Genomic DNA, 27,487 nt, shown 5'->3' with positions numbered 1-27,487 from the left:
GTAAATACAATATTACTAAGACGTAGTAAAGAAGAAATTTCAAGATTATTCGCGAGATATTATTCAAAGATATACGCGATCTTCTCGGTGTTAAATTGTACGGTCATTCGACTAATTATTTAATTAAAGTTAATTATCTAAATATCTAGTTGCTGCTTGTGCGCACTATGAATAATTTATAATGTAGGAACCGTTCGAGTGCGATGGTTAAACCTGCCTTGTGGCGACTCAATTGTGATTTTTACGTGTATTTTACGTGCGTTTTTTTTTTTTTTTTTTTTTTTAATATATATATATATATGTATATTTTGCTCCGCGTCTTGTCTTTTCAGTGCCTCTGTCTTTTTTCTAGACCAAGGTCCCTTCAAGTTTGAGCTACATTTGAGCTAGACTAGTGTTCAAAGCGGCAATCGTTGTTTTTCGAATTGACACTAGCCACGGAGTGAATACCATTGCTTTATGCGACGATGCCTCGTACAATGTAATTAATTAAATTCACAAGATTAATTCAATTTAAAGAAAATTATAGTATAGGAATTATTCAAACAGGTACTCTCGCTCTGCGTATAATACTATTATCATAAATTATTCGGAAATACTCCTCGGGTGAGCTTCTTCCTGACTAGATTCTCCGTGAACTTCGAGAAACCTTCGATGAAATATATGACTTGTTAAATAATAAAATTCGTGTACACTCGAGAATTTGCTGGAAAAAAAAAAAATTATATACGAGCAATGTTATATTGGTATGTCGACAAATGCTATAAAGTTTAGAAACAAATGCATTCTGTTTCGCGAAATAAATAACGTGCACTCTCTCGAGATAAAAGTATAAATGCAATTATCAATTGTATGCTAATTAACGTTCTAGTTGTATTCAAAAATTATATCCATTCGATCTTGGTGAATTTTTCTCCCTTACAATTCGCAGTCGTCTACACAGATGTGAGCAGATGTATGCAGAAAATATATATGATTATTGTCGAGAAAGTAAGGTTCTCGCTGGAAACGCGATGCAACTTGAATGCACGTGAATTTTTTCTGCCACCTACACAACGTACAACGATAAAGTTCTCTCGCAAGAATCATGCAAGAGGGAACAATAATATTAAATACTGAACAGTAATAGTCGCTATCTACGAAAAGCGACTACGAGCTTTCCCTCTTCGCGCGTTAAAAGCTCGCGCGAATAGCTTTTTAATACTTTACAAAACTCATCAGAACACGTGGTAACATCACATACGAATGTAATCGCCGCTGGTTTTTTTTTAAGTCGCACACTAATCACGCAGCTGCTTATTCTCTCTCAATTATCGAATTACGATTCTTCGTACAACACGTTTTAGATCAATCGACTATTCTCCCAACTGTAGCTTTTATGATGAATTTACGATTAATTTCCATTTAGTAAAAATTTTGTGAAAAATTCACAAGAGGGTTTAAATTCTTCGGCGTCAAAATATTCATACAATTAAATCTGAATTAAAACTTTTATCAACATAAAATCCAATCGAGATTAAATTTTGTTTTATATGAGGCTTTATTTTTAGAATTCTTTAGAAATATTGTTTTGAAATCTTCTTTGATAGCGATTAATTAACCAATATTATCGATATCTCGCGATTTCAATAACCATTCTGTTTCTTATTACTTGGTCCTTTAATGTACGTATAGTTGGGAGATTATCCGCGGATGATTCTATGTAATTCCGTATATATATATATGTATGTATTAATTCGTATATTATCATCGTATATTTAATAGCAAACGTGGTTCTAATTCTGAGAAGTTTCATTACTTATCGGACAGTTGCGTTCAATATTAAACCTGCAGCGGGAATCGAGCCCTTTTAGAGAACAAATATTATCGCGCTTTATTCTTACAATATGTGTCACACAATGTGTCTCCGTTACGCTTTAACGGGCTCCACAAATCTTTATACGATCGTTACAAATTCTTCTCCCCGTACAAACGTTGTCATGATATAAAACGACCTTAGCAGCCTCTTATAGCCATTTTCGCGAAATTACCTCTCGTGATTTCTGCTTCAGTTTATTGTTCGGAGGGGGGGGGGGAAGAGGGGGAAACCATCTAGAAACATTATTTTGGAAGATTCGACGATTAGGCACGTAAACTGCCATCTTTGAAACGGAAAGTTTACCTATAATATAACGATACTCATTTACAAAAGGAATTTCTCTTCTTTATCGCGCAAACGCACAAACTTTCAAACGCCCCCGAAAAATAGCCGAGTTGAAAAAGATTGCGTAATATATCTCCGCTAACGAAGGATCTTATTAATACCTTCTTCAGGTAGGATGGCTGCGTAACTCTGTCCGACACTTGTCGTATACGATATCGTAATCAATTCGCTCTCGAGTTTGCTCGTTAGACGCGAGACGCGCTCTTGGATATCGCTCAACTTTCTTCTCGGCATCGTTCTATTTTGGAAGAATCAGAATTGTTTGTAGAATATTGAGCAACGGGTTGTTGTCGGGCGGGACAACGCGCACGGGAATTCGTCGCAGCCAGCCCCGTTGGAAGAGCCTCTCGATCGTATCCTCGCTCGACTTCCTCCTCAGGTGTTTCGCTGGCTCTGAGAACGCGTGAGGTCGTGCTCGCGCCACGAGCTGGTCGTGCAAACACCCTCGCCACGCCACCACTCGTTAACGTCCTCGTAATACTTGGGCGGACGGTCGTCGTGCAGCATGGCGCATACCCGGCACCAGAAGTACGTGTTGATGAACTCGCCGGTGCCCTTCCAGCGAAAGTACGAGTTGTACAGATCGTCGTCGCGGTCCAATCGGTGAAGGTACTCGGCGAGCTCCTTGGGCGACTCGAACTCATCCACGTGGATGTAAGAACGATACGGCGCGCTGCGAGCGTAATCAGTCGGATGGGCACCCATTACGATGGGCAGCACGTTGTGTCTGCGAAGGAAGAAAAGATAGACTCGCGATAAAAATGATAATTTCAGGGAGCATCGTTTTTTTTTTTTTTTTTTTTTTGTGTCATCGGGTAAGCCCAGCCTCCCAGGGGATGTTAATTAAAATCGTATGAGAGTTTCGCACGCGTTTCTGTCTATTATGCGAGTAGGGGAGACTAGGTAACGCGACTTGGCACGCAACCGCCTTATTCGAGAAACACGCGACGCCGCGAAAGTTGGCAAAGGTTGCCGACGTCTCGGTGAAATGATCGTGCATTTGGTGCGACCGAGTTGCATTTACGGTTCTCGTTGAAGTATCACGTGCCTCTATTTATTTATCGAGAAACAGGGAGAGGAAAGAGACAGAGTGAAAGTAATAAACGTCATCGAACATACCCGAGTCCGTTGACGAAGAACTTTTCGGTGATGTAGTCCTTGCAGTTGGAGTTCTCGAACGCGAGATAGAATTTGTAATCCTCGTCGAGCATATCGAAGCAAGTTTGCGACTGCGATCGCGGACAGCGTAGACTGCCGCACGCACCGTAAATGTCCACCTGGATGTATTTCGAGAGCTCCCTGGCATAATTCATGCGTTGATTTCGGGGATGGCAGTTGGAAACGAACCAGGCGACCTGATTAAACAGCGATGCAGAAAAGGACGAGTGTGTTGTACATCACGTGCGATAGCGTTTACCAGAGCAAGAACGGAAATAACGCATACATTATTTATCGTGTCGAGAAAGTGGAGTGCAGAAAATAGTGAAGATATGTTCTCTATCGGACATTGCTGTGCCCCTCTTTCTCACTTCTCAAGAGAATTTGAATTTAATGTCTATTTAAAATCGAGAAAACGTTTCTATTTTTCAGCGGACAATTGATATAGCGTATTGATTTTCGAAAACGATACTTCGAATCTGAATTTTCATCCCCATCCGAAAAAAAAGAAAGTACAATGATATTATTAAAACTGAGATATAATTTAATTGGATTTAATAGAAAGAATTTTTATAGAAAGGCATTCTCTAATAAATATTAGTATAAGTTTTTATTTTGAATTCTCAAAGGAATTTTGGAGGCGAAAAATAAAATAATATGTCAATTTTGATACTTTTTCTTTGGTAAATTGGTCTCGTTTCAATTCATAATTAAATAAAATTAAATAAATGAAAACTGCCCTAAAATACCCATAAATTATTTTTTATATGATTGTACACTGAGAAAAAGGAGTTATAAATATATAAACATTTAAATCAAATACGACATATATATTAAATCTAACATGACATGTATATTTGTCTAAAATACATAAATATTTCAATTTAAAAAAATACAAAGAAATAATAATTAATTGGGCGAATTTAGTCAAGTCAACAACTTTTTGTAGCGATTCTCGTCGTTCGTCAGTGTACGTTTATTCTACGAAAATACAAATGTACTCAAGAAACATTTTTAATCGCAGATTATCATTGTCTTTATCGAGATTCTCTCAATTTTAATTGTCTTACCTTTTTTGTTTTGTTCGCCGCGTAATTAAACGTTTGTGGAATCTGTGTGATACTGGAATCATAATATTGCCACCTTTCGTAAGGTGCCACTATATCGCTGTCACGCCGATATGTGGCGGTCCAATTGATAATGGCATTCTTGACACTTTGCGTGTGATAAGGGCACTCTAAAAAATACAGCATCCACGCCTGCCAAAAAAAAAAAAAAAAATGCATAATTTTCATTTGAAGGAAAAAGAAAGAATAGATTCTTTATGCGCGCAGAATTTATGTTGATGCGACTTTACGGCGGATCGATTACGATGAAAAGCGAAAGGGACGTGATTTCTCCATGAGTAGTTAAGAATATCGATACTCAATCGGGGTTACCTGACTGTTAGATCTTCGTCCCACGTGCGTGATGTAATCCTTAAATAGAATGAGATCGGCGCTGTCCGGATTGTCGCGGACGATCGTGCAGGTATTCACTGGGCAGCGTTGCTGGAAGAAAATGTCAGGACCGACTTTGGCCTCGGCCATTCCGTGAGGGATCATTATCTTCTTCAGCGGATGCTCGCCGCCTGTTCTATTGTAATCGGGCGGCAGGAACATTAACTGCAAAAATACTTACGACGTTAATATATGCACAGGATCGTTTGATATATCCATTACACACTTTTATGTTTAGGTTTAGAAATAATCTTGAAATATTTATCGAGAAGTAAATCTTTTTATATACAGGAGGAATATCGCGGAGGAAATAGAACACTTGAATATATCTCTGTTAAGTAATTCGACGATATAAAATATACGACAAGATTTAAATGAGGATTTCAATGTCATGTTATAATTAAATTGATATCTTGATATCGATTATATTGTATAATATGCGAAGAATGAAAGCGTATAGTTGCATGTAAAAAATATTAATGATATTGTGAAAAAAAAAAATATTTATCACTATTTTAGAGAACCATTTAAATTTTCTTTCATATATACAGTATGTCTTTTGAGATATCCTATGATTTTTAACGGAGATATTTCAGAAAAGTATTGTAAATGTCTCCTTATATTTACATTCTCGATTTGTGTAATTACAATGATTACCTGATTCGTCACACGATCATCGTAAACATTTTCCTCTGGCCACAATTGAGCCAATCTTCGGCCAGTATTGCGAGCTCTCCTCGCTGGAAAAGGTCTTCTGGTTCCTCCTTTCATGTACCAAGGTCTTCGCGTTGGATCCAGGTCTATCGAGTTTTCGCCCAAACTGGTTCCATTTATATTCAATGCCTTTGAATGAAAATATATATACATATAAATATCAGAAATGATAATCTTTATATCGCATTGTGTATATTATTCTCTGCTGCTATTAAAGAAATTGCTACCGAGCGACGCGCTATCATCTTTTGTTCGTAAGCTGGAGGATTTTAGGCAGTAATTTTGCATTCAAAAATTTTATAATGAATACGATATTAATGATTTATATACATTGCACTTTCTTGCTATTTATAATACTTAAATCATCGTATATGGCTTAATTGAAACTAATTTCACGAATATTTATGTAATTCTTTTATACTCGCTCTGTCGAATATTTCTGTCGAATTTTATTCGTTCGGATAAGTTTTAAATATACATTTCTCATGTTACTTCCATCAGCAAACATAAAAATTCATGCGTTTAATTAAACACGGCATGACGACTATCTCTAAATATGATATAATGCGAGGTGTGCGTAAATACGAAAGCATCTCTCTCACTTTGACATATGTATATTTTTATAAAATGCCGCAGAAAATGAGAAAAAAATGTTGAGGCAACCTTTTCGCTCTCGATTGTATGAATGATTAAAAAAATATACGATTCATATACGACTGCAGGCAGCTAAACTATTAAGCCGTATTAACGCATACTAATACTACAATACATGAATTTTCATTTGATGTTTCGATTGTCATTATTTTATGAGTATTATTTATTTTTTATTGGGACGTTCCAAATAATATTATTATATAATTAAATATATTAATATTATATAAATAATATAATATAATAATATATGATAATAAATATATTAATATTATATATATTAATATATTTTAAATAAATTAAACTATGCAAATTTTTTAATGCTGAAATAACATATTTTTCCATTTAATTTATTCACTGAATATTATAAAGAGATTATTATTTATATTTTATTCGGAACATTACGGTTCTTCTTAATGTACGTTCTGAAATAAATTACAATGAATAATGATATTAGCGTTATGAATGGCCAGACGAAAAAGAGGAAGCCACTAAGTTTGTAAAGAAAAACGTGTACGCGCTATGTTTGAAAAGACGCTAGAACAAGCGAGATGACACACGGAAGAAGCGATAATATTAAACAAAGACATTTCAAAGACATTATAATAGAATATTTTTATGTAAATCTAAATACATGTACATTCTATTTAAGTATTTTTATCTCCCGAAAATTTCTTTCATATTGGATATACGTATATATTATTTGTATTCGTATCATTTTTTTCGAATATTTTTCCGCGCGCTCGTCGTTTTGGGATTAATTAACGCGCTACAACTTAATGATTGTACCTCGAACGGAAGTCTTTTCTTCACTCGCTCTCGAATGCGTAATACTCGAATCGTCGGCCTCTTCGATTTCAAAGGCCAATCGGGTTTCATCTGCGAGCGAAATTCGTTTTTTTATTTCTTTACCTGTGATTTAATTTGTGTACATAGCCACTGGCGACGCTTATACGCATTTTTTTTTTTTTTTTTTTTTTATCGCGCGCGTACGATCTAATCTAACTTAGCCTAACAAGATTACAGAGATTTAATCTTAAGAAAAATTTGTTCACTTTTGTAATATAACATCGCGAGTTTTTTTCGCGATAAATGAAAAATTTTTTATTTTACGTATGTTATCATTACGCAATCTTTCCAATCAATATCGAACAATTAGGGTCACTTCAATCGAACCCCGTTAATTTAATCGTTGATTAATTTATCGGGCGATCAAAAGCAAAATTTTAAAATCTCTATCATACTATATACGAGACTTATGTCGTTAAAAATATTTCTGTTGGTCGCCTTGTAAATTAATCAACGATTAAATTAATCGAAGTTTGATCCAAGTGATCCTTAACTGTTTAAATAATATTTAATAACTTAGTTTTGGCTTATCGTCTTTCTCTCTCTCTCTCTCTCTCTCTCTCTCTCTCTCTCTCTCTCTCTCTCTCTCTCTCTCTCGGAATAATACCGATCTGATATAATTGTGACACAATTATATTATATATCTAGATATAATCTATACAATTATATATAATCATCGTTGCAGATAAACATGATAATAAAGGAGCACGTAGCGCAGAATAATATATATATCCCTTTCGCATCGGAAATATGTGATCAGATAATGAAATGATTCTTCTCGCGCGTTAATTAATTAATTAATTATACTTCATTTATTAATTATATATTATATACTATACGTGTACCTTTGGCCCGTCGCCGGTAGTTCGAATGGCGGATTGTTGCGGCTGTCCAGGAGGATGCGGTCGTACGCTGTGCCATATCTCGTCCTGAAGTAAATTCAGTAGGACAAGCAGGGTACCCGTCAGACATAGCACGTAGAAAAAGTATCTCTTTAGGGAGAAACGCGGCAGACCCATGGCCGCCCGGTTTTCCCTAGCTCGACGAGACCTTTATCTAGCCATGCGCCACTTCGCTTCACGACATACGGCAACGCTATAACGACAGTTAATAAAGAATGAATGAGAGACTGATATGACACAAATACGATGAGAGCAAGTAAGACGAGAGAAATTGAAAGATGTAAATAATATTGTACTTCGCGCGAACATAAGAAAATTAAAAAAAAAAAAAATATGGATTTTGGACGATGAACCGATTTAAGGGGAATGATTGATATCTGAAGCGATTTGTATCAAAAAGAGAGGAGCTTAAATTTTCAAAACGATACAGATTAATGAAACAAAAGATATTTATTTATCAATAATAGACAAGGTGGAAAAAATTTCAAGTTTTCGCGATATTATGTTTGTGTTGTCTAAACCACGACCGTTAACCTTCGTACCTTGTAAAAATCACACCTTAATAATATCGTTACCGTTGACAAGTACTTCCGAATAATATGCTATTATCTCATATCGCTTACTTTTTTGCAAAAACAAATATCGCACGTATTATCTAACTAAAAAAGAAATTTATCTAAGCAGACCGTGCATATTGAGAAAAATTAAATATAATTATTTTATTATGATATAGTATAATTATGCGATATTTTATCTAAATTTACTGATTGAGGAGAGTGCGTCGGTAATTATATGTAAGATTTTAAAAAGATTATTAGGTCTTAGAAGATCGTGTTAAAGTAGCAAAAGAAGGTAGATAAATTTTGTATTGTCAATAATTAATATTTCTCATTTATATAACGGAACCTATAATACAATTATTAATGTGTACGCGCACATATAACACTGCACATTGAAATACACTTTTGTACGCGTGATACGTTATCCAAAATTACTGGCAGAGAATTTGATAAGATTGCCTAACCTTGTTAATATCCGGAACACCGCCTTCCGAACATTACGTAAGCCAACGTAATAATTATCACTTTTAAAAGCCTTTTATACTGAAAAAAATAATTCGTTATTATATTATCCTTTGATAATTCATTATTCTTCGTAAACGAATTTTTAAGTTCGTTTCGGCTCGGATATTCATTAGCAGAAATAAGAAATAAAACATTATAACGCGACAATTCTTGTTTTGAATTAATGTTTAAATATCAGCGGATATTTTGAGTTATAAAAAAAAATATAGCGATTTCATTACATCTAATTGAACGGTTTCGGAATTGAAAGGATATCGCAAGAGACACGATCCCGTGAATTGCACGCGACGCGGAAACGTTCTTGCGATCTATCGATATAATTCCCTCTCGTCACATTCATACGTTACAGCAAAAAAATTCTGTGCTTGAAGCTCGATATCATTAAACTAATTACATCGCGAGATATCGTTCGCCATCCTCGATTACATACGTCAATACAAATAATCGATGTGACACGCGAGCATTGGGTTTACATTAGAATCAATAACACGTGTATCTACGTTTGAACAAAATATTTGAATGATCTGACATCTTCATTGAACAATTTTGCATCGATTGATTAAAATTACGTACATCAATAGTTACTAATATTCAATTATTAGACATTATTAAAGAATTTTTTTACACGTTACAATTATTATATGTAATTCTTCCCAAGCTCATTTATCTTAAAACACTTATCATAATGAAGCATGATTTTCCCTATAACGCCCACTGTCATCAAAAGCGCACATTATTCTTCGGATATATAGTATATATTTATTACATCAAAATATTTATGATACTATATTTGTGAATCAGACGCCATTAGCTATATATATATATAAGTTATAGTGAAAAGTTTTAGTTTATCTACTCGGCGATATATTACCATGTATATCTCGTACATTATACGCGCGTTAAAAATTTTATTGGTAACCTTTCATATTTTATCTTCCCAATAATTTTATCGCTATTTTTCTTGATGCCAACACACGTGCACATACATCTTTTTTTTTTTTTCGCAAAGTAAAAAATCTAATTTATCGATTCCCTAAATTCTTTATAATCCCTTAATAAGGAATTTATTTCAAGATGATCTAACGTAGAAATAATTTAACACGATAGCGAAGAAATAGTTTGAGATAACATGTGTATTATTCTCGTAATAAATTAACATTCATACGATCCTCGTAAAACATTAAAAAAACATTATTAATATTAATTAAAATATTAATATTGTATTAATTAAAATAAATATATTAATAAAACGCTAGTATATAACAAGAGATGGGTAAGATTGGCTGGATGTTCCCGATTTCCTAAATTCCTAAATTTCTAAATTTCATTCCACCGAATTGAAAACGTACATGATGAATCTTTACGCTCTTGTCTTTCCACTGGGAAATGTATTTTATCACATTAAACTCGCTCTCCATCGGCTAAATTGCGTTCGCAATTTAATCTTCAAATATGATCGTTTCAATTTTCCCGCGTCAAGCTTCGCGTATAACGATACGTTGGTCGTTTGAAGTAAAATGCCGTGTTTTTTTCGCGCAAAGAGATTCTGCTCTGTGTTCACAGTTATCTGGATTTTTTCAGTTACGTTCTTTTCGCACACTGGTGTTAAATCCTGTGCTCGCTCCGCGCTAATATCGTCGCAAACCTGCGCGCAAGCGAACGGGTCGGGTATTACTGTCCATCGGCGAGCTGCCGAGCTCTTGTTATATCGCTATCTTATCACTTGCCTCTAGCAGGTAATATACATATTCCATATAAGAAGAGAATTAAGAGAAGTTTCGATTATCTTTAATATCCTATCGCACATCTCCTCCCTTTTGAAGATTACATCGCGCTTTTCGAGATCGAAGCGTAAATCTAAAGTCCACGAACTACTTGAGTAACGGTATCAATTTTGTTTTGACTATCTTATCGCGCATTATCTGCTATTATAATAGCATATCGTTGTCTGGGTTTTTTTTTTTTTTTTTTTATAATGCCCTCAAAGTCAAAACGGGGCCAATATCGCGACGAAACTTGCATTATTTGCGCGCGAACCGCGTGTAATAATTTCTTAAACATCATACATTTGTCGATTTGATTAATCAAAATTTTTACTATTAACTCGATATGAAATTTTCGATTTTCTCATCGCGAATATTCTAATACCGTTTCGCACGATAATCGATAGAGTCGTGGTTCGCGAATGGATCGATCGGACAAGCTACGCATCACGCGGGATGAATTCGATGGAATCCGTTGACGATAGATCGACACTTCGAAATATACAATATATCGCTATCATATACGCTCAAGTTTGACGATTAGACGAGCGATGGTGCGTTCTCGGCGAATCTAATCTCGACGATTACGTGGAAGTCGGATCCTCGGCGTGGCGACGATATTGATAATCGGCTAATTAAAGGAATATGTTCGGCAATTCTCGATTTTCATATCGTTTTATATAATTGTGATGAATTTATACGCGAGACCAGGGGGTCGCGTGCACGCTCGTCGACACTGACAGCATTTCACTTTATAATCTCGCACCTGACCGCTTCCGGGAAAGGGGATTGTTGGATATTAATGCAACGCTAAAGTGTACAGTTGGTAGCGGATCGACGTAAATCAAGGTTGGCGATAAGCTTTCTTTCATTCTCCGTCTATTTTTAGCATCGTTCATCGAGTTATTTCTATGCGGGGAAAAAAAAAACTCAGAATTTTTGATCGGCGCGTGTAATGTAAAATCAATCGATTCAAATCGAATATACGTACATGGTAAATTATTTATCCTGCAATCTGCTTCTATGCGGGATTAACTGAGTTACTTTATTTAAATGCCCGGAAGGGCGGTGTTGTTGATATTGTTCGATATGACATGTACATTCGATGTAACATTATAATAGCAATTGTGTATCTATTACTTAAATACACAAAATGCAACTGTTATGCGATTAAACTTTTTTCTCTACACGTAATAATAGCATGATAATGAATTCTAATAATAAAACTTGGCAAAATAAAATTTTACATCGTTTAACACATGTTTAGCCTAATATAAAAGCTCTGGCGTATTTTTGACGATGGTAATAAAAATCTTTCGTCTTTGAGATCCAATGAAACGCGAGTGTTTTTGCTTCTCGTTAATTCAGCTTGGATCGGTCCAATGTAATGGAGATGGAGAGCGATCGAGCGTTATTTCATCAAGATCTTTTACGGAGAGAAAATCTCTGCGAGAAAATTTAATCGACAAATTTTTTTAACCCGATACGATTAATCCATACTGTACGATGCAATTTATCCTTGTCGGATAAATGCTACGTGACAATTTCCATTTATTAAAATTGTGCTAATAAACAAACGAGATTTTTTAACGTAATGAAAGTATTATTCCATAATCTTCTTCCTACTTTGTCCATATGTTATTTAAAAACTATATACGACGACAGCTACGTAAAACAAGATGTATCTTATACATATAAACACTATCTGCGTAATTTTTATTTAATATAAGCAGTTTGCATACTTATTATTCGATGCATTTATGAGGAAGATTTAATAGAATGATATTTATAGATAATTGATGCAAGAATTCCTCCTATTTTTTTACTAAAAACAAAAAACGGGATGAACTTTTGCACCCGATATATATTGTTTATTTTACGTATTATTTTCCTTCATATCGATTGTTTATTGAATTTTCCTTCTCTCTTATCCTTTCGCAATTTTCCATTCTTCTCACAATACAACTTTTATGCTTCCTCTATACATAAATGAATAAAAGATAAACTCGTTAAGTATAATATTATTTGTTCATCGAGGCATATTGATCTGCGATCGAACGCATCTCATGAACATATAGACGAGTTTTTATCAAAGATTTTTACTCGCGAATATATCTCACAAATTTGAATGACGATTCCGTACTTACATCGCTTCCTTTTATTTTATCTCTGCTTTCTTCGCGATTCCGATAACATCGGAAACAACATGGATTTCGATTACACTTATGCACGCACTTATGCACGTGCATGGTCGAAGAAGAAGAATGAATCAGCTGTGTATAAGCCGTCAGCAAATGTCACTCGTCTCCTAAGTGTCGTCGAGAGCGCCTTAAATCGGGATGCGGGCCGATAACGATAACACAATGGTCGCGAAATCGTTCGTTTGATATGGCACTCGCATGAGAAATTTTACTATTTTCTAGTTTCACCAAACGGTAACCTGTCATCAGTATGTGCCTATTTATATCACATGATATGGCAAAGCAACTCTTATCACACACATATATATATATATACACACAAGTAACATATTTTAAAAGATTATTATGCATGCAGATGATTTTTAAGTATTTGAAACGTGACAGAATTAACAATCGAATAAATTGGACAATAGAAAATATATTTTTAGACAAAGAAATAACTGATTAAAACGCTCTTGTTTATTTCGCGAAAAAGAAAATAAATCTATATAATTATTTTTTTATTATAATTTATATATGTATATAAGATAATTATATTATAATAATTATAAAAATAAAATCCTAATTTACAGTTATGTTAAGTATAATTTATAAAAATAAAAAAGGAGATAAAAAATATACGGGATTGCCGTGTGTAAACGTAGATAATAAATATTGTTTCTTCGCTTTGTTCCGGCCGTTACTTATTGTTCTGATCGTCACGCTCCACGCCGCGAACATTGTCATCCACATCCGATGAAAATTCACGCATAATAAACGTTAACGGTTTGGCATCGCGTAATCGCGTTGACATATTTCTACACTGTGTCGCGAATTAAACGCGACTTACCCCCGAAACAACGACGATGACGAAGAATTGGGATACATTCATTCTATTCGCCTAATCTCATTTTCTTTTTCTGTCTCTAATCTAAGAATTTTCGCTCGCGATCTTAACGATCAATTGACGCTCATACAAATTAGAAATAATAATTCCCGTTGACTTTATTATTATCCTTATCCCGTATAATGTGCATGCGGGTAATAAATCTACGATAGTCGCAATACATACGCACACGCACACATGCACATATAGCGGCTGTCAACGCAGATAAGTACTGACATATAGTTATTTAAATCGTCTCGGAACCGTTTTATTACGTTAACGATGACACGTGCAAGTTTACGGCAGATCGTAATATCGTAAATCTCGCGATTTTAATTGGGCGATTTAAAAATCGCCTCCTCTGTTATTCTCGTATCTCTGTATATTAAGCTAATTTTTTTTTTTTTTTTTTACATTGCGTTTAATTGTGCATTTATCTCTATGCTCGTTTTCTAATACTTTCTTTTTTTTTTCATGTGATGTTTATTTTAAATTTAAATAATATAATTTTTATTTCACGTTGAACAATTCGAAACTATTTCGAATTATTCAACTATTATCTCAACCACGATTGTCAGGTCGTTGGCGTACTATTATAATTATTACGATCGTCAGATAACCCAGATCAGCGACCGTGTAGAGAATTCAGTTACTATATTATTCCCGGATGACCGCTACAAAGAGATTCGGCGTTTAGATAAAGGAAGGCATTTTTTGCCCTTTTTTTTTTTTACGCGGTGACTCGACCTGATTAATCAGGCGCGAATTTAATTCCAACTCTTTAGAGATTTTCATTGCTAAAGGTATACATGTATCCTTCTAGCGCTCTTTTTTTAATTGGAAATCGACATTTCTTTCATGATATAAGATATAAAGCGACGATAGATTAATAAAATATTATGTAGAATGACTCATTATTTACGATAAATGATTTTGCATGAAAAAATAAATCAATGATATATCGATAGTATAATATTTTTTCACAGGCTTTATCTTCGAGAAAAATTACTTCAAGAATTAGAAAAGATTAATATAACATGAGTTGTTTTCCATTTTCGCTCAAGTGATATTGTGTCACTTAGTTATGTGAATATTTTATACACAGATAATGACGTCATTCACCTGCTTATTTTGGTAACAAAGCTATCGCATGACGATGAAAGTTCATAATCTCATTTTTAATGTGAGTCTATTAGACTCGCTAAGGCACACGGTCTCGATTGTGTGTAAAAATCACGTAAAAACTCAGTTGAATCTAACTTGCCAGCATCAAAGAGAACGTGTATTCGACTGATTGTGAGTTATGACGTCACAAGTGAGAATTATCCCAGTTCTGATGCAGCTATTATTTATAACTCTTCGAACTCGAATGACTTATACGTTATATGTCTTCAAATTCGATAAGAGTTATTAAAATTATAATTGTTTCTTAAAAAAAAAAAAAAAAAAAAAAGCACACATTTTATTGAAAAAAATATAAATAGTTTCTACATATTTTACGCATAATTTCTCTTGAAAATAATTTTAATCTCATATTGCTAAACACGAAATGTTGCACTTTCTGAATTATACACCAGCTTTGTTGTATAATTCGAGAAATTTTCACGCTATTGCGTGAAAATTTCTCGAATTTAATAATGTATCACATAGGATCGTCAAAAATTGCTCAAGCTTAAGAAAATATTCTCGTCAAGCTCCTTTCTTTTCTGCTTATGTAGCTCGAAGTATAATTCTCAATGATCACGAATATGTTTGAATGTGATGTAGCTTATTTTGAGTATACAATTGACGTTCTAGAAACCAGAATCTATTCCTAGATTATCTCTTGAAGAAGCGAAAGACAGAAAGAGAGAGAGAGAGAGAGAGACAGAGAGAAAGTGAGATACTAAGGGCGACGAAGAGAGCGAAAGAAACTATGCCAAAAACTGTATAAGAAAAACGGATTAGTGTACGAAGTTCAGTGATCTGTTCAACATTTTTACAAGCTATTGAGAAAGCCATTGGTCGATTCTCTTCAAATAATTCTTGATTCAATCGCGATTCTCTACAGTTTCGATAATAATGACGCGATCTTTCCTTCAATCAAAATAATATCTGTATAATTTCGCGATAATCTCATTATCTCTCTAGAGAGTTTTAATTATTCATAGCAGCGTGTTATGATTGTACGTATGAACTCTTTCATGAAATAAGGAATAGATTGCATTTTTGCCAAACAATATTGCTATTTACTAAACCAAAAATAGATTTATTCGCTTAATAAAAAAAAAAAATTAAATAATACACTTGTGACGTGTTAAAAACTGACACTAAAAGCCTAACAGATTCTAAGATATATTTAATTTTTGTAAACTTTAAATATTTTCAAAATATTTTTTCTTTTCGTTATATAATATCTAGAGACATATTTTTGAAATTTGTCTCAGTTTGAAATTATATAAAGAGCGAAATTGCTATCGGTTAAATTGTTATATGCAATTGAGACTCGTAACAGGCTCCAATTAAAATACCAAGCCATTTGTCACACACGACCTCTAAACGAAATAATTTTTAGTGGCCAACGCACGCTAAACTCGCTAATAATGATATTTTATTCATGTGTATTGCTGAAACGGATAAAATGTACATTGTTTGAGTAATGAGAGAGCCATGGAAAATTACATTTTTATTTATACATAATATAAGATTAAAAAATGATCAAGAGAAAACGTGTACTGAATTAGTAAATTTGAGATAACGACGAATGCGCAACAAGATTACGATAATAACGTTGATATTAGCTTACATACGACGGATCTCCATAATCTTGATATATATCATAGAGAGTAAATTTTTTTTTAACACACAAGTCATCTGTAGTCTTTAAATATTACTCTAAATAAATTTGAATACGATATTAAATCTGCAATTAAATAAATGTACGATCTAAAGTTATGCTATAAATACGACATGTTAAATATATATAATTAGCTTGATATAAATTGTTAAAAAAAAAAAAAAAAAAAAAAAATGATACGACCAATGTTATTCATAAATTTTTTATCGTATTGAAAGTTGGAAACAATAAATAAGTACACAGCAAATTGCGAGAAACGATAATATATGTATACGTTTTTTTTTTTAATCTAATATCTAAAAATATAAATATACATTAGATGTGCGTATAAAAATAAAATATTAAACACTTAACGGGCATAAAACATTTCGTATCCGTTTTAGGAATGGAAAGAATACGTCGTTCATTGCGCCGATTCCATCTTGCATAGCCGCACGCTTGTGCCAAATGATATAAACCAATCGATTCATTAAACGAAAATCGGCACAAATTAAATTACGCGCAAATTAATTTAATGGTTATACTTGTGGGAAATATTCGGAATAATTGGAAACGGATATTATATATCCCCGATTGCAGTAATTTGGGAATATTCTGGTTGTCCTGAAATTTGCTTCCTAATCTCTTCGCCCCTTGTGCTTCGGTGAATTAACCTTTGACTGATCTGTCTGATGATTTAAATGACTTTTGTGTGCCATTCGCGTTTGCAAATTGTTCGCCGATTCAACGGTGTTCGTTGCCAAATTCGTTGCTTCGACACGAGCTTCATGAAATGAAAGAATATACAGCGATATTTCATATTACTTACGTTTTTCATAATTTAGAATCTTTATTAATAGATTAATAAAAACTTAATAAATAACTTTAGAAACGAAAATATTATGCGAACATCTTGTAAATGTATTCCGAAATAACTATTCATCATTAGCGGGAAAGATTCGATTAACAAAATTGAAAAGCAGACAAAGAATAAAATGAAATGAAATAAAAGAGTATAAGAGAATGGCGCGATATTTTATATTATTTACGTTTCTCATAATTTAGAGTTTTTATTAATAAATTAATACAAAACTTAATAAATAATTTTAGGAACAAGAATATGCATATGTCTTCCTGCAAATGTATCCCAAATTAATCATTAGAGGAAAAGATTTGATTGACAAAATTGAAAAACAGATCAAAATATCGGAACAACCCAAGGATATATACGTATATATCTGTAAAATGAATAATTCTCTATCGATAACAGATCGATAAAAATTTGCGTAGCTATCTTAAAAAATTAAATTATGAATTACGAAATCGGGAGGATTTCGAAGAGATTTTTCTCTCGCCCCTTCTTATGTTTCTTAAAAATATTTTATAAGGACGTGACACTCTCTCTCTCTCTCTCTCTCTTTCTGAATTTATGCGAAAAATATGGTTGCGGATAAAACATCGTGTCTACAATAATGCTCCGCAAGAGACTTTATCTGATATTTCCCCTTGGCTTTCTGAGAAAATAGCTGTTTTCGTAGCAACGACGACGAGCTCGCTTGAAAATTTGCGAATAAATTGTACCGGTGCTACCATCGCCTTTATCGAGGTACAGTCACAAAGTGGACTACACCAGCGTGAATCAACCATCACGCCCACACACCCCCAATTCTCTCCCCTCTGTATTGTACTTCCACGGTGTAGGAGCCACACGCCAGGCCTTCCGTATCGGATCACCACGTCAAACGCGCCAAAGTATATTCGAGTCGGATCAACATATATACTCTGATATATAAGTATTCGGTCTACGGTCTCACGCGATCGTAAGCATTGAACTTCTCGCAGCGTAAACGTCAATGTTTCTCTGGTAGTCTCATTGCGTTTGCGTGTCTCACTTCACCCCTCGATCAGATGCGCAAAGATGCAGATTAAGCTGGCCACGTAATCGCATTCGTTACGTTAACGAATTTTTTTCATTCTCTCGTATCTCTTCTCTCTTGCATTTTCCTATATAATACGTTTATTTTAATTTTCGTGAAACACATAAATTTATAGTCAAATTTTGATTCTAGGTTTGCCTTTGACCCCATGCTGAGAATGGAGAAAAGTACCAAAAAACATTTTTTTATTTATTTATTATATTTTTTTTTCCCCCTTTATAACTTCACGTTACCTTTTTCCAATATCAATAAATATAACGTGTTGATAAGTTTTTTTTTTTTTTTTTTTTTTTTTAATTTACGTAAAATGTATCTCTCAGTTAACGATATTAATCGATAAATGAAACTCTTTTCGCTTATATCGCTTTGCGTTTCCAATATACTTGCGTTTTCATTGATCTATTTCTCGCTGCTAATTCCCAATATAAAATAAACATATAGTAGTCTCTCCAATAAAGTATTGGTACATTTCGCGATTCTAGAAACGCGACTCGATGCATTCGCGTTGAGAAAGTTCACGACGACGTTATAGTCTTCGCGGCTTCGTGACAACGCGTCGAGTTGCGAAATAAAGAAATACTGTTGGAGGGTATAAGCACGATCGAGAGAAAGACTTTACGACAACATAAAGAGAACTGCGAATAAGCGGTATTATTTCCTTAACTATGCATCAGTGACAAACTCGCGACCGCTTGAAACTACCGCGAAATAAGCCATCTGCGTCGCGAGAAATTCATATAAAATCGTTTTTCCAGTGGAAAAACATGAATTCTGTGTAAGAGCGTGTTACAAAATTGGATGAAATTTTAATTTCCCCGTTTTAATTAACTGAAATAATTAATTATGAAGAGGTTTTATAGACATAGCGTCGATCAAAGTTTACTATCTGTGTTGTTTTTTTTAAATCTTTTTTATCGAAATATATTATTTATCCGAGCAATGAAATATTTTGTATTTGCCTGTTTTTGTTAATGAAAATTGAATTATTAAATAAAATTTTAATTTATCCGTTTTAATAAACTCAAATAATTAATTACGAAGAGGCTTATAAACAGCAATGATGATTTTTTTTTTTTTTTTTTTTTTTTTATGGAGGAATATTATTTATCCGAGCAATAAAATATTTTGTATATTCCCAATTTTTGTTAATAAAAATTGAATTAAACAATCTAATAATTCGTCATAGTTAAATTTAATAAAATTTTTACGTAATGTAATCGTACATGTGTAATGATTCGACTGTTACAAATTGTTTTTCCTGAGAAAGAGATTGACCTGAAAACAATATTTACTACTACTTGCATTTTGACATAAACATGTAATACGTCACGTATCCTCAAAAAATCTTCATAAATAAATTTTTACTAATTATAAAATGTAAAATATGATGATAATAAAAATGTATCAGATTAGACGCCGCAATCGGCCATACGTAGAGAATCGTCTCTCTCTCTCTCTCTCTCTCTCTCTCTCTCTCTCTCTCTCTCTCTCTCTCTCTCTCTCTCTCTCTCTCTCTCTCTCTCTCTCTCTCTCTCTCTCTCTCTCTCTCTCTCTCTCTCTCTCTCTCTCTCTCTCTCTCTCTCTCTCTCTCTCTCTCTCTCTCTCTCTCTCTCTCTCTCTCTCTCTCTCTCTCTCTCTCTCTCTCTCTCTCTCTCTCTCTCTCTCTCTCTCTCTCTCTCTCTCTCTCTCTCTCTCTCTCTCTCTCTCTCTCTCTCTCTCTTTCTTTCTCTCTCTCTCTCTCTCTCTCTCTCTTTCTCTCTCTCTCATTCATCTTAACATCCGAGGAGTACGAAGAAACCACCATTAGAAAGCCATCCTTGTTGATACATGGGATCCCTTTAAATAGGTCCCTTCGGAAAAAAAAAAAAAAAAAAAAAGAAACTCACCGAATCGCCACGTGGTTGATCGCGAAGTCCTCGCAGAAACTCGCAGATGCCGACGGACGGATGCACCCAGGTGATACGCTCGTCTTCGGTCACATGTCAAAGCCCTTCGGCCAATTCGTATACAAGGGGATGCGCGGACTTGTTCATCCCCGTGATATCGGGTCACGCGTTGTTGTAGACGGCCGGCCCAACCCGTCGCTTCTGCCGTTTCGGTGGTGGGTCCCCTCGTCCTCTCCTCTTCCTCTTCCTCCTCCTTCTCCCTCTCCCTCTTTCTCCTCCATCTCCGCCACCTCCTCCTCTTCCTCTTCCTCCATCCGCGGGCCGATTCGCGCATCGCTCCTTCTCCCTTTCGCGGCCGCGTTCCCCTCCCTCTATTCCCCCTCAGGTATTCCACCAGGTCGCCACCAGGACCCTTTCCCCGTTGTACATGACATCCCCGACGCGAGGGGGGTAAAATCCATAAGACGCGCGTCTGCGCCCTCGTGCTCACTCTCTTGCGCCGCTGAATATAAGCGCCCTTCAACCGAAATGTACCGAACTATCCCTTGCATAGGACTTTGATTATATCGCAAAAGAGGGTAGTACGAAGATACGGATTGATACGTCTGCATTATCCTTAGTTAGGAATTTTAGAAACAGCAGATTCGTGTGTACGTGTATCTATATGTATATATTATTATTACACGGTTAATTTTATCTGTCAATTTGAATATTTTATCAAAATTATTATTACTTGAAAGAGAGAGAGAGAAAGGGAGAAAAGGAGAGAGAGAGAGAGAAATAATATTATAATAAAAACGGCTATTATAAAATATTATAATACAATACAATTGTATATGATATAAAAGATTGAAAATTATTAAAAGCATTTTTCTCTAAAAAATAATCCTTTCTTTTTTGTCAGGATTTAAAAAAGAAGAAATAAAATTTTGAAGATTTGAAACGAAATTCACACACACACACACACACAACATAAGCTTTATAATACTTTAGTATTATCACTACTGCCTGAGAAATAATACAACATTGATTTAGAATATAATCTAAATAGAATCTAAATTATCTGGATATAAATAGTTATTTTTTATTTATGCAAATTTGCATTAAATACTATAATTAATATGCATAATTTTTCGAATCTATAAAAAGAGGGAGATATTAAATGATATGAATTTTTTTGATATGATTTATAAAAATTTATACAAAATTCTCTTAACATTGATAGATGTTTAATATAATGATTTAGGTGTTTGTATATCTATATAAGAGTTTTATCGTACGTACGGCGATGGTTGCAGTTGCAAAAAAAAAAAAAAAAAAAAACACTAGAAATTCCCTATCCAGTTGCCAATCGATACGTTTGACAAACTCTTATGATAGATGTAATATCAGGCTTACAATTTAGAAGTTATTTTGGCAACATTTGACATTCTTATCCGCGCATAATTCAATTGAATTTGACTTGAAATTAATTCTCAATTAAAGTTATCTCAACGTCAAGTGACATTTCTAAAAACGCATCGAGTGATTTAGAATCATTCGTATTCATTCGTATCTCGTACTATTCGTTTTCTAGGATATACAAATAATAGTTATATATGAATTATTGGAGTATTTAGCCAATATGCTATCTTTTTCTAAAGAAGAAGAAGAAGAAGAAGACACTCCTATATCTGATTGGCTCGCTAAATATCGCTGTCTCCTTTGTTGCCTTACTATGGGCGCGTTCCACTTAACGATCGCAACGCTCACGGTATAATTTTATCCTTGTTGTTCACCGAAAGTTAAACAAAGACAGATGATACTCGCGAGCGTTGCGGTCGTTAAGTGGAACGCGCCTTATGTCTCTATCTCACGGGCAGTTTATGTGTCTATATATTATATATCCTGCGTCTATGGATACGAGAACACGAGAACGAGCAGCCAGAGAGAGGCAAGCTCGCAGATCGTAGTGTGAGAGCGATCTTGTTTTGACGTTCGTTTTCATAGACAAAGGCAACGTACGTACGGTAAGAATCGAAGCACGTTGGTCTCATAAACAACCGAAATCGCACAAATGTACGTTGACCTATTGCTATTGATAACTGATACATTACGACGGCGATTATCCTATCGCGAGTCATTGTATTACGTCATTTACATGGTTGTTGATATCGCAAGGCGATAAAAATTTACTCGCGGATGTCATTTTATTCTGGAGTTCCTTACCTCAGCGCAAGTTAAATCCGACCATCATTCATTGAGGCTTTAATATAATATTGCGCGGATTTTAACCTGATAAGATTATTCGAGAAATGCTTATCGATTGAGATTTATTTCGATGATATAATCGCTTTGTACTCTGTTATATACACGTAGTTTGTCTTTACAGACGACTTATTGGGATAGTCATGAACAAAGAGGAGCACGAGATAATAGACGAATGCAAAGGAAAGAAGACGCCTGAAACAGCTGATAATGCTCAGGTGTTAGAAGATGTCGAGAAGGCCTGCCCAAAGTCAGACAGTACCACGCAACAACAAGATCCTAAGATTAATAATGGTATGATACGCAATTAAAGTCTTATATATAAAATTTTTCTGATAATTAATAGCTGATTTTATATCACCAAGCATATGGATATATTGTATTATTGGGATTTGTAATTTGCGTAAAATTTTGAGAAGTGTTCTATAATAATTGATCACTCACATTTTATCGAATGAAAATTAATAATCAAACAATATTTGTGACATTATTATTAATTAATATATTTCTTGCTTATATTGTAAAATTATTATTGTATTCCATTGCAGATAGTATAAATTCTTGCAATAACGACATGGATAAACCAATTCCAATGGACGTGGAATGCGATCAGGGATTACTTAATCCATTACACAATGATTCTATTGATTTTACTGCTGATATCAGCTTAGATCAGCTGGATACGCAGAAGGAAGTGACAGATGAAGATGTGATGCATCATCTGGATGTAATAGAAAATATTGAATTGGATCCTGAAACCTTTGGTATAGATCAGTCAATGAAAGAAATTACGCAATCTTCTCTTGCGATAGAAAGAGATGAGCAAGAGCAAGATAAAGAAGAAATAACAGTGATTGATGATGAACCTACGGAGCAAAAGTGGTATGAAGAAAAGGTAATATTGTGTATAATTTTTTTTTTTTTTTTTTTTTTTTTTTTTTTTTTTTTAACCGAATCAGTTAAAAATTGTATAAAAAGATGCTGTAAGTTATATCAAAATTAAATTTCTTAGATTGCGGAGAAAGGTGCACTTCTGAAAGAGAGATTGTCGAAATTAGCGCGAGTATTATCAGTTTCTTATCCACATTATGAGAAATGGCTGGAAAGGATAGAGAGGATAGAGAGATCTCCTATATGTAAGATAGCTCCGCCTCGACGTTGTTCATTAATTAATCCGCACACCAATCGTTGGAAGTTTCTATGTGAGTATAGAAAAAGTTAATATTTTAAAAAGCTTGATATATTTTATACTTTATTTCATTTATTTCTTAAAAACATGTACAGTATAAATATCAAACTACTTGTATATTTACCAATAGTCATTTAATTAGTTTTTTGACTATATATATTATATATATTCACATCTCTATTGAGGGAGTATTATGATAATAAAACTTTTTAGAGACAATAATAATAATAATAATAATAATTTTTATACTGTCTAATAAAATATATCTGTCTGCTCCTTATTATTTTTTTAATTATGATTTATACCTGTAGAAAGAGAGGTAACATTTTCTTTTTTGTGTATAACCTATTAACTCAAATACAATCATGGATTTTAATAGAAATTTGATATACTATGTGTGTGTGTGTGTGTGGTTTAAGAAACAAATATCTCTTTCTAAAATTGTTTGGTACATTTTTAGAAATTTTGCTTCAATTTAGTGTCGGTTTCATATATGTTTATTATATCTTTGATGCACAATTAAGAGAGATAGAAAGAGTTTTCACATATTTTATTTAAAAGTTATAACATTATTTAGGATAATAAAAAAATAATTAATATCTTTAAAAATACAATGAAAAGAACTTATGTTTTCTCTTTTAATGTCTAATCTTTTAATTAAGAAGATTATTGTGAAAGATACAATATTTGATGTTATATATCTACAAACAAATATAATAAATAATGCATAATGTATATATGTGTACATATGTATGGATGGTATGTTCAGGTAGTAAGAAACATATACCGATCCCTATAAAGGAAGAGGACAATCCAGGTTCTTCTAATAAAAAATGTTTCAAAGTAGTCTGGCGTCTTGAACCAATGGGAGCAGGAGGTGTTAATACTGATAATTTGGCGGAATTTCCATCATTTGTATTAAATGCTGTCAAGGTAAATTTATTAGAAACAGTTCGTTTTTTTCTTTATATATATAGCTTTTATATTGATAAAAAGTAAACGAACTTTTTCATCAATTTATATTTTTGATGCATGGATAATGCAGTTTAGTACATAACATTTTTAATTCTCAAGATTGTATATATGCATTTATGAACATTTCTTATTTTGTAAAGATTGAATAAGATTCGAATTTAATTATGACAATAATCATAGATATATGCAAGTTTTTGCAAAATATAAAAAATATTTCTATATTTAACATACATCTAACGTATATACAACTGTAATAAAAAAAAAATACTGTCTTGTGAAAAAGGAGACAAGTATTTAATGTTATCAAACATTTATAATAAAAAAACACGACAAAAACAAATTTATAATAAAATATATTTCTAAGATAATATACTACAAGATTAATCCTATAGAGATTAATAAAGTCTCTCCTGGAAGTTGCCATTGCATATAATAGACTGATTGCATTCAAAATCCAGATGTTGCTAATATCGCAACAGGATTAATAACACAGAAAGAAGAATAGAAAAAAGAAAAAAGTGAAAAATATGTATGTAATTAATTATATACATATGTACATAAGATATATACATAAGATACATACATACATACAAGATTCCAACAAGATTATAAAGAATTAATTTTTAAATTGTGATATAATGTAATGAATAAACTTGATAAAAATTTTCATCACTGAAGATATAATACAACATTCTCTTCACATGAAGAAAATTATATACAAAAATTATAAATATCTTAATAAAAAAAGTGCATCTGTATTATATTGCCGTGTGTGCAATATAATAAACAGTACATTATCATCATTACAAAGCATAATATTGGATATTGCATGTCTTCCGATACACTTTTACATGCTATAGGCATGAACGATTTTTTGGAAGAAAAGAGAAAGAAAAATGATAATAACTGACCTAATAAACTGACGTGCATATTGCACATATTAATACCCAGAATTATTTATACTATGATGCAAGTAACGTTTGATACTTGAATATTCAATTGAGTATACAGCCATTTACAAAGAATATGCAAAATAGAAAGCCTAGTATCATGATGAAATTTGCATTGTATTATTATTCGTTTTACGAATCAAATGCCAGTAAGCGCTGCTCTGTAACTACATATATTTATCACAATGCTTACATATGACTACCTCAGAGTGAGAAAACAAGTAAAAAACAGCGTACAACAACATTTATATTCTGCATATATAATTATCAGAATAAAAATTTGAATTGAAAGGAAACTTTATAATAAGAACAATGTTTGTTTTCAATAATTTTACGGATACAAATAATTGACCGTACATGCAACTTCATTATGGTTTAAATGCGAGACTCTACAATGATATGAGCAGTGAACAGAATGCACATACAAATGAGTTTAATTATATAAAGCAATGGAAATAGAATGAGTTCATATATTTTTAGACTATCTACAGATCATATATTCAATCGAAAATTAAATTCATATATAGGCACATAAATATATAAGAGTTTATCAATTTATAAAATAAATTTGTAAAATAGACTAATAACAAAGTGATTAAAGTGTAATATAATAATTTATTGCTTATAATAATAATAATTATAATAATTGATATGTTTTTGCTATATGATTATTCTAATATATGGTTTATATACATATACATATACATATATATATATATATATATATATATATATATATATATAAACCTGAATGTGTGCAATAACAATATCAGTTAGATATAATTAAATCTACATAAAATTATTGTAATTGATATATCAATGATTATTGATATACAGATATTTGAAGATTTTCTTCAAACAACTATACCAAGTCAAGACGCAATAACTTTTAATGAGAATCCATCAGATGACACATCTATGGATATTAATATAAAGAAAGATCCAGTGCAGGATAAAAAACAACAGTGGTCGTGGTTATTAGTACGTTGCAATAACAAGGATGAGCTCATGCTCTTTGCAACTGGAAAGAATATTAATCGCAACACCATGGATCGTTTGAAGCAAATGTATGAATCTGGTTCGGGAAAGAATTGTAATGTCAAATCCCTTTATTGCAAATCGATAAACAAGTAAGAATCTGATGAAATGAAGAAGCTCAGTTTCTAAAGCAGCAGAAAACTGCATATCTCACTGCATTCGTTTCAGATACGATGATAAAGCTGTTACTACGTTCTTAGTGGGAGCAGAGGCTCTAGATGAAATCGTGGGTGATTTAAAACTGCGGCTTACGCCAAAGACGAATTTTTGGTCTAATGCTGCTGGTGCGTGGAATGTAGCTAAAACAGTCGCTGATATGCTTAAACCGACGCCAAGAACAACTGTACTTGAAGTCGGTTGTGGAATTGGTGTGATTGGACTTACAATAGCATCTGTAAGTACATGTGCAACTTGTGACAAGATATGCTTGTAAGCGCGAACGCATTATTAAGCAAATCAAATGATACAGTATGATGTATTATTCTAATGTCAAAGTATCACACATCTATATAAACGCGCAACATTAAACTAAATTAATAGAACAATTAATGTATTATCAT

At 33.2% G+C, this 27,487-nt stretch overlaps 2 protein-coding genes across 9 annotated transcripts in view; one reads left to right on the top strand and one right to left on the bottom strand.

The window, feature by feature from the left end:
- LOC138932763 (uncharacterized) overlaps positions 1 to 27,487 on the top strand; it is a 126,918-nt gene that overhangs the window by 95,540 nt on the left and 3,891 nt on the right. For 3 of the 5 annotated variants that reach the window (XM_070294897.1, XM_070294901.1, XM_070294902.1), the window contains 6 exons: positions 22,900 to 23,069; positions 23,324 to 23,670; positions 23,788 to 23,977; positions 24,734 to 24,897; positions 26,727 to 27,019; positions 27,096 to 27,321. In XM_070294897.1, the coding sequence (XP_070150998.1) occupies positions 22,900 to 23,069; positions 23,324 to 23,670; positions 23,788 to 23,977; positions 24,734 to 24,897; positions 26,727 to 27,019; positions 27,096 to 27,321 (1,390 nt within the window). Of the gene's footprint in view, positions 1 to 22,435; positions 22,587 to 22,899; positions 23,070 to 23,323; positions 23,671 to 23,787; positions 23,978 to 24,733; positions 24,898 to 26,726; positions 27,020 to 27,095; positions 27,322 to 27,487 lie in introns of those variants that run through there. The other 2 variants (XM_070294898.1, XM_070294900.1) reach the window with 2 other exon arrangements.
- Positions 262 to 20,771, bottom strand: Fucta (glycoprotein 3-alpha-L-fucosyltransferase A). 4 transcript variants are annotated; one of them, XM_070293814.1, is made up of 8 exons: positions 20,529 to 20,771; positions 7,920 to 8,169; positions 7,015 to 7,104; positions 5,518 to 5,703; positions 4,801 to 5,025; positions 4,432 to 4,620; positions 3,323 to 3,558; positions 262 to 2,930 (listed from the first exon to the last, which is right to left on the bottom strand). In XM_070293814.1, exons 2-8 carry the CDS (start codon positions 8,091 to 8,093, stop codon positions 2,579 to 2,581), a joined length of 1,452 nt encoding a protein of 483 aa, XP_070149915.1. In that variant the 5' UTR covers positions 8,094 to 8,169; positions 20,529 to 20,771; the 3' UTR covers positions 262 to 2,578. The 4 variants fall into 4 exon arrangements, with proteins under 4 accessions (XP_070149915.1, XP_070149917.1, XP_070149916.1 ...); XM_070293816.1 differs by lacking the exon at positions 20,529 to 20,771 and adding an exon at positions 12,972 to 13,308; XM_070293815.1 differs by lacking the exon at positions 20,529 to 20,771 and adding an exon at positions 9,001 to 9,942.

Source organism: Polyergus mexicanus, unplaced genomic scaffold (genome assembly GCF_030449975.1).
Source record: "Polyergus mexicanus isolate NDT 795.1 unplaced genomic scaffold, iyPolMexi1.0 SCAF_4, whole genome shotgun sequence".
Taxonomy (NCBI): domain Eukaryota; kingdom Metazoa; phylum Arthropoda; class Insecta; order Hymenoptera; family Formicidae; genus Polyergus; species Polyergus mexicanus.
This window is presented reverse-complemented; position numbering and strand designations above follow the sequence as displayed.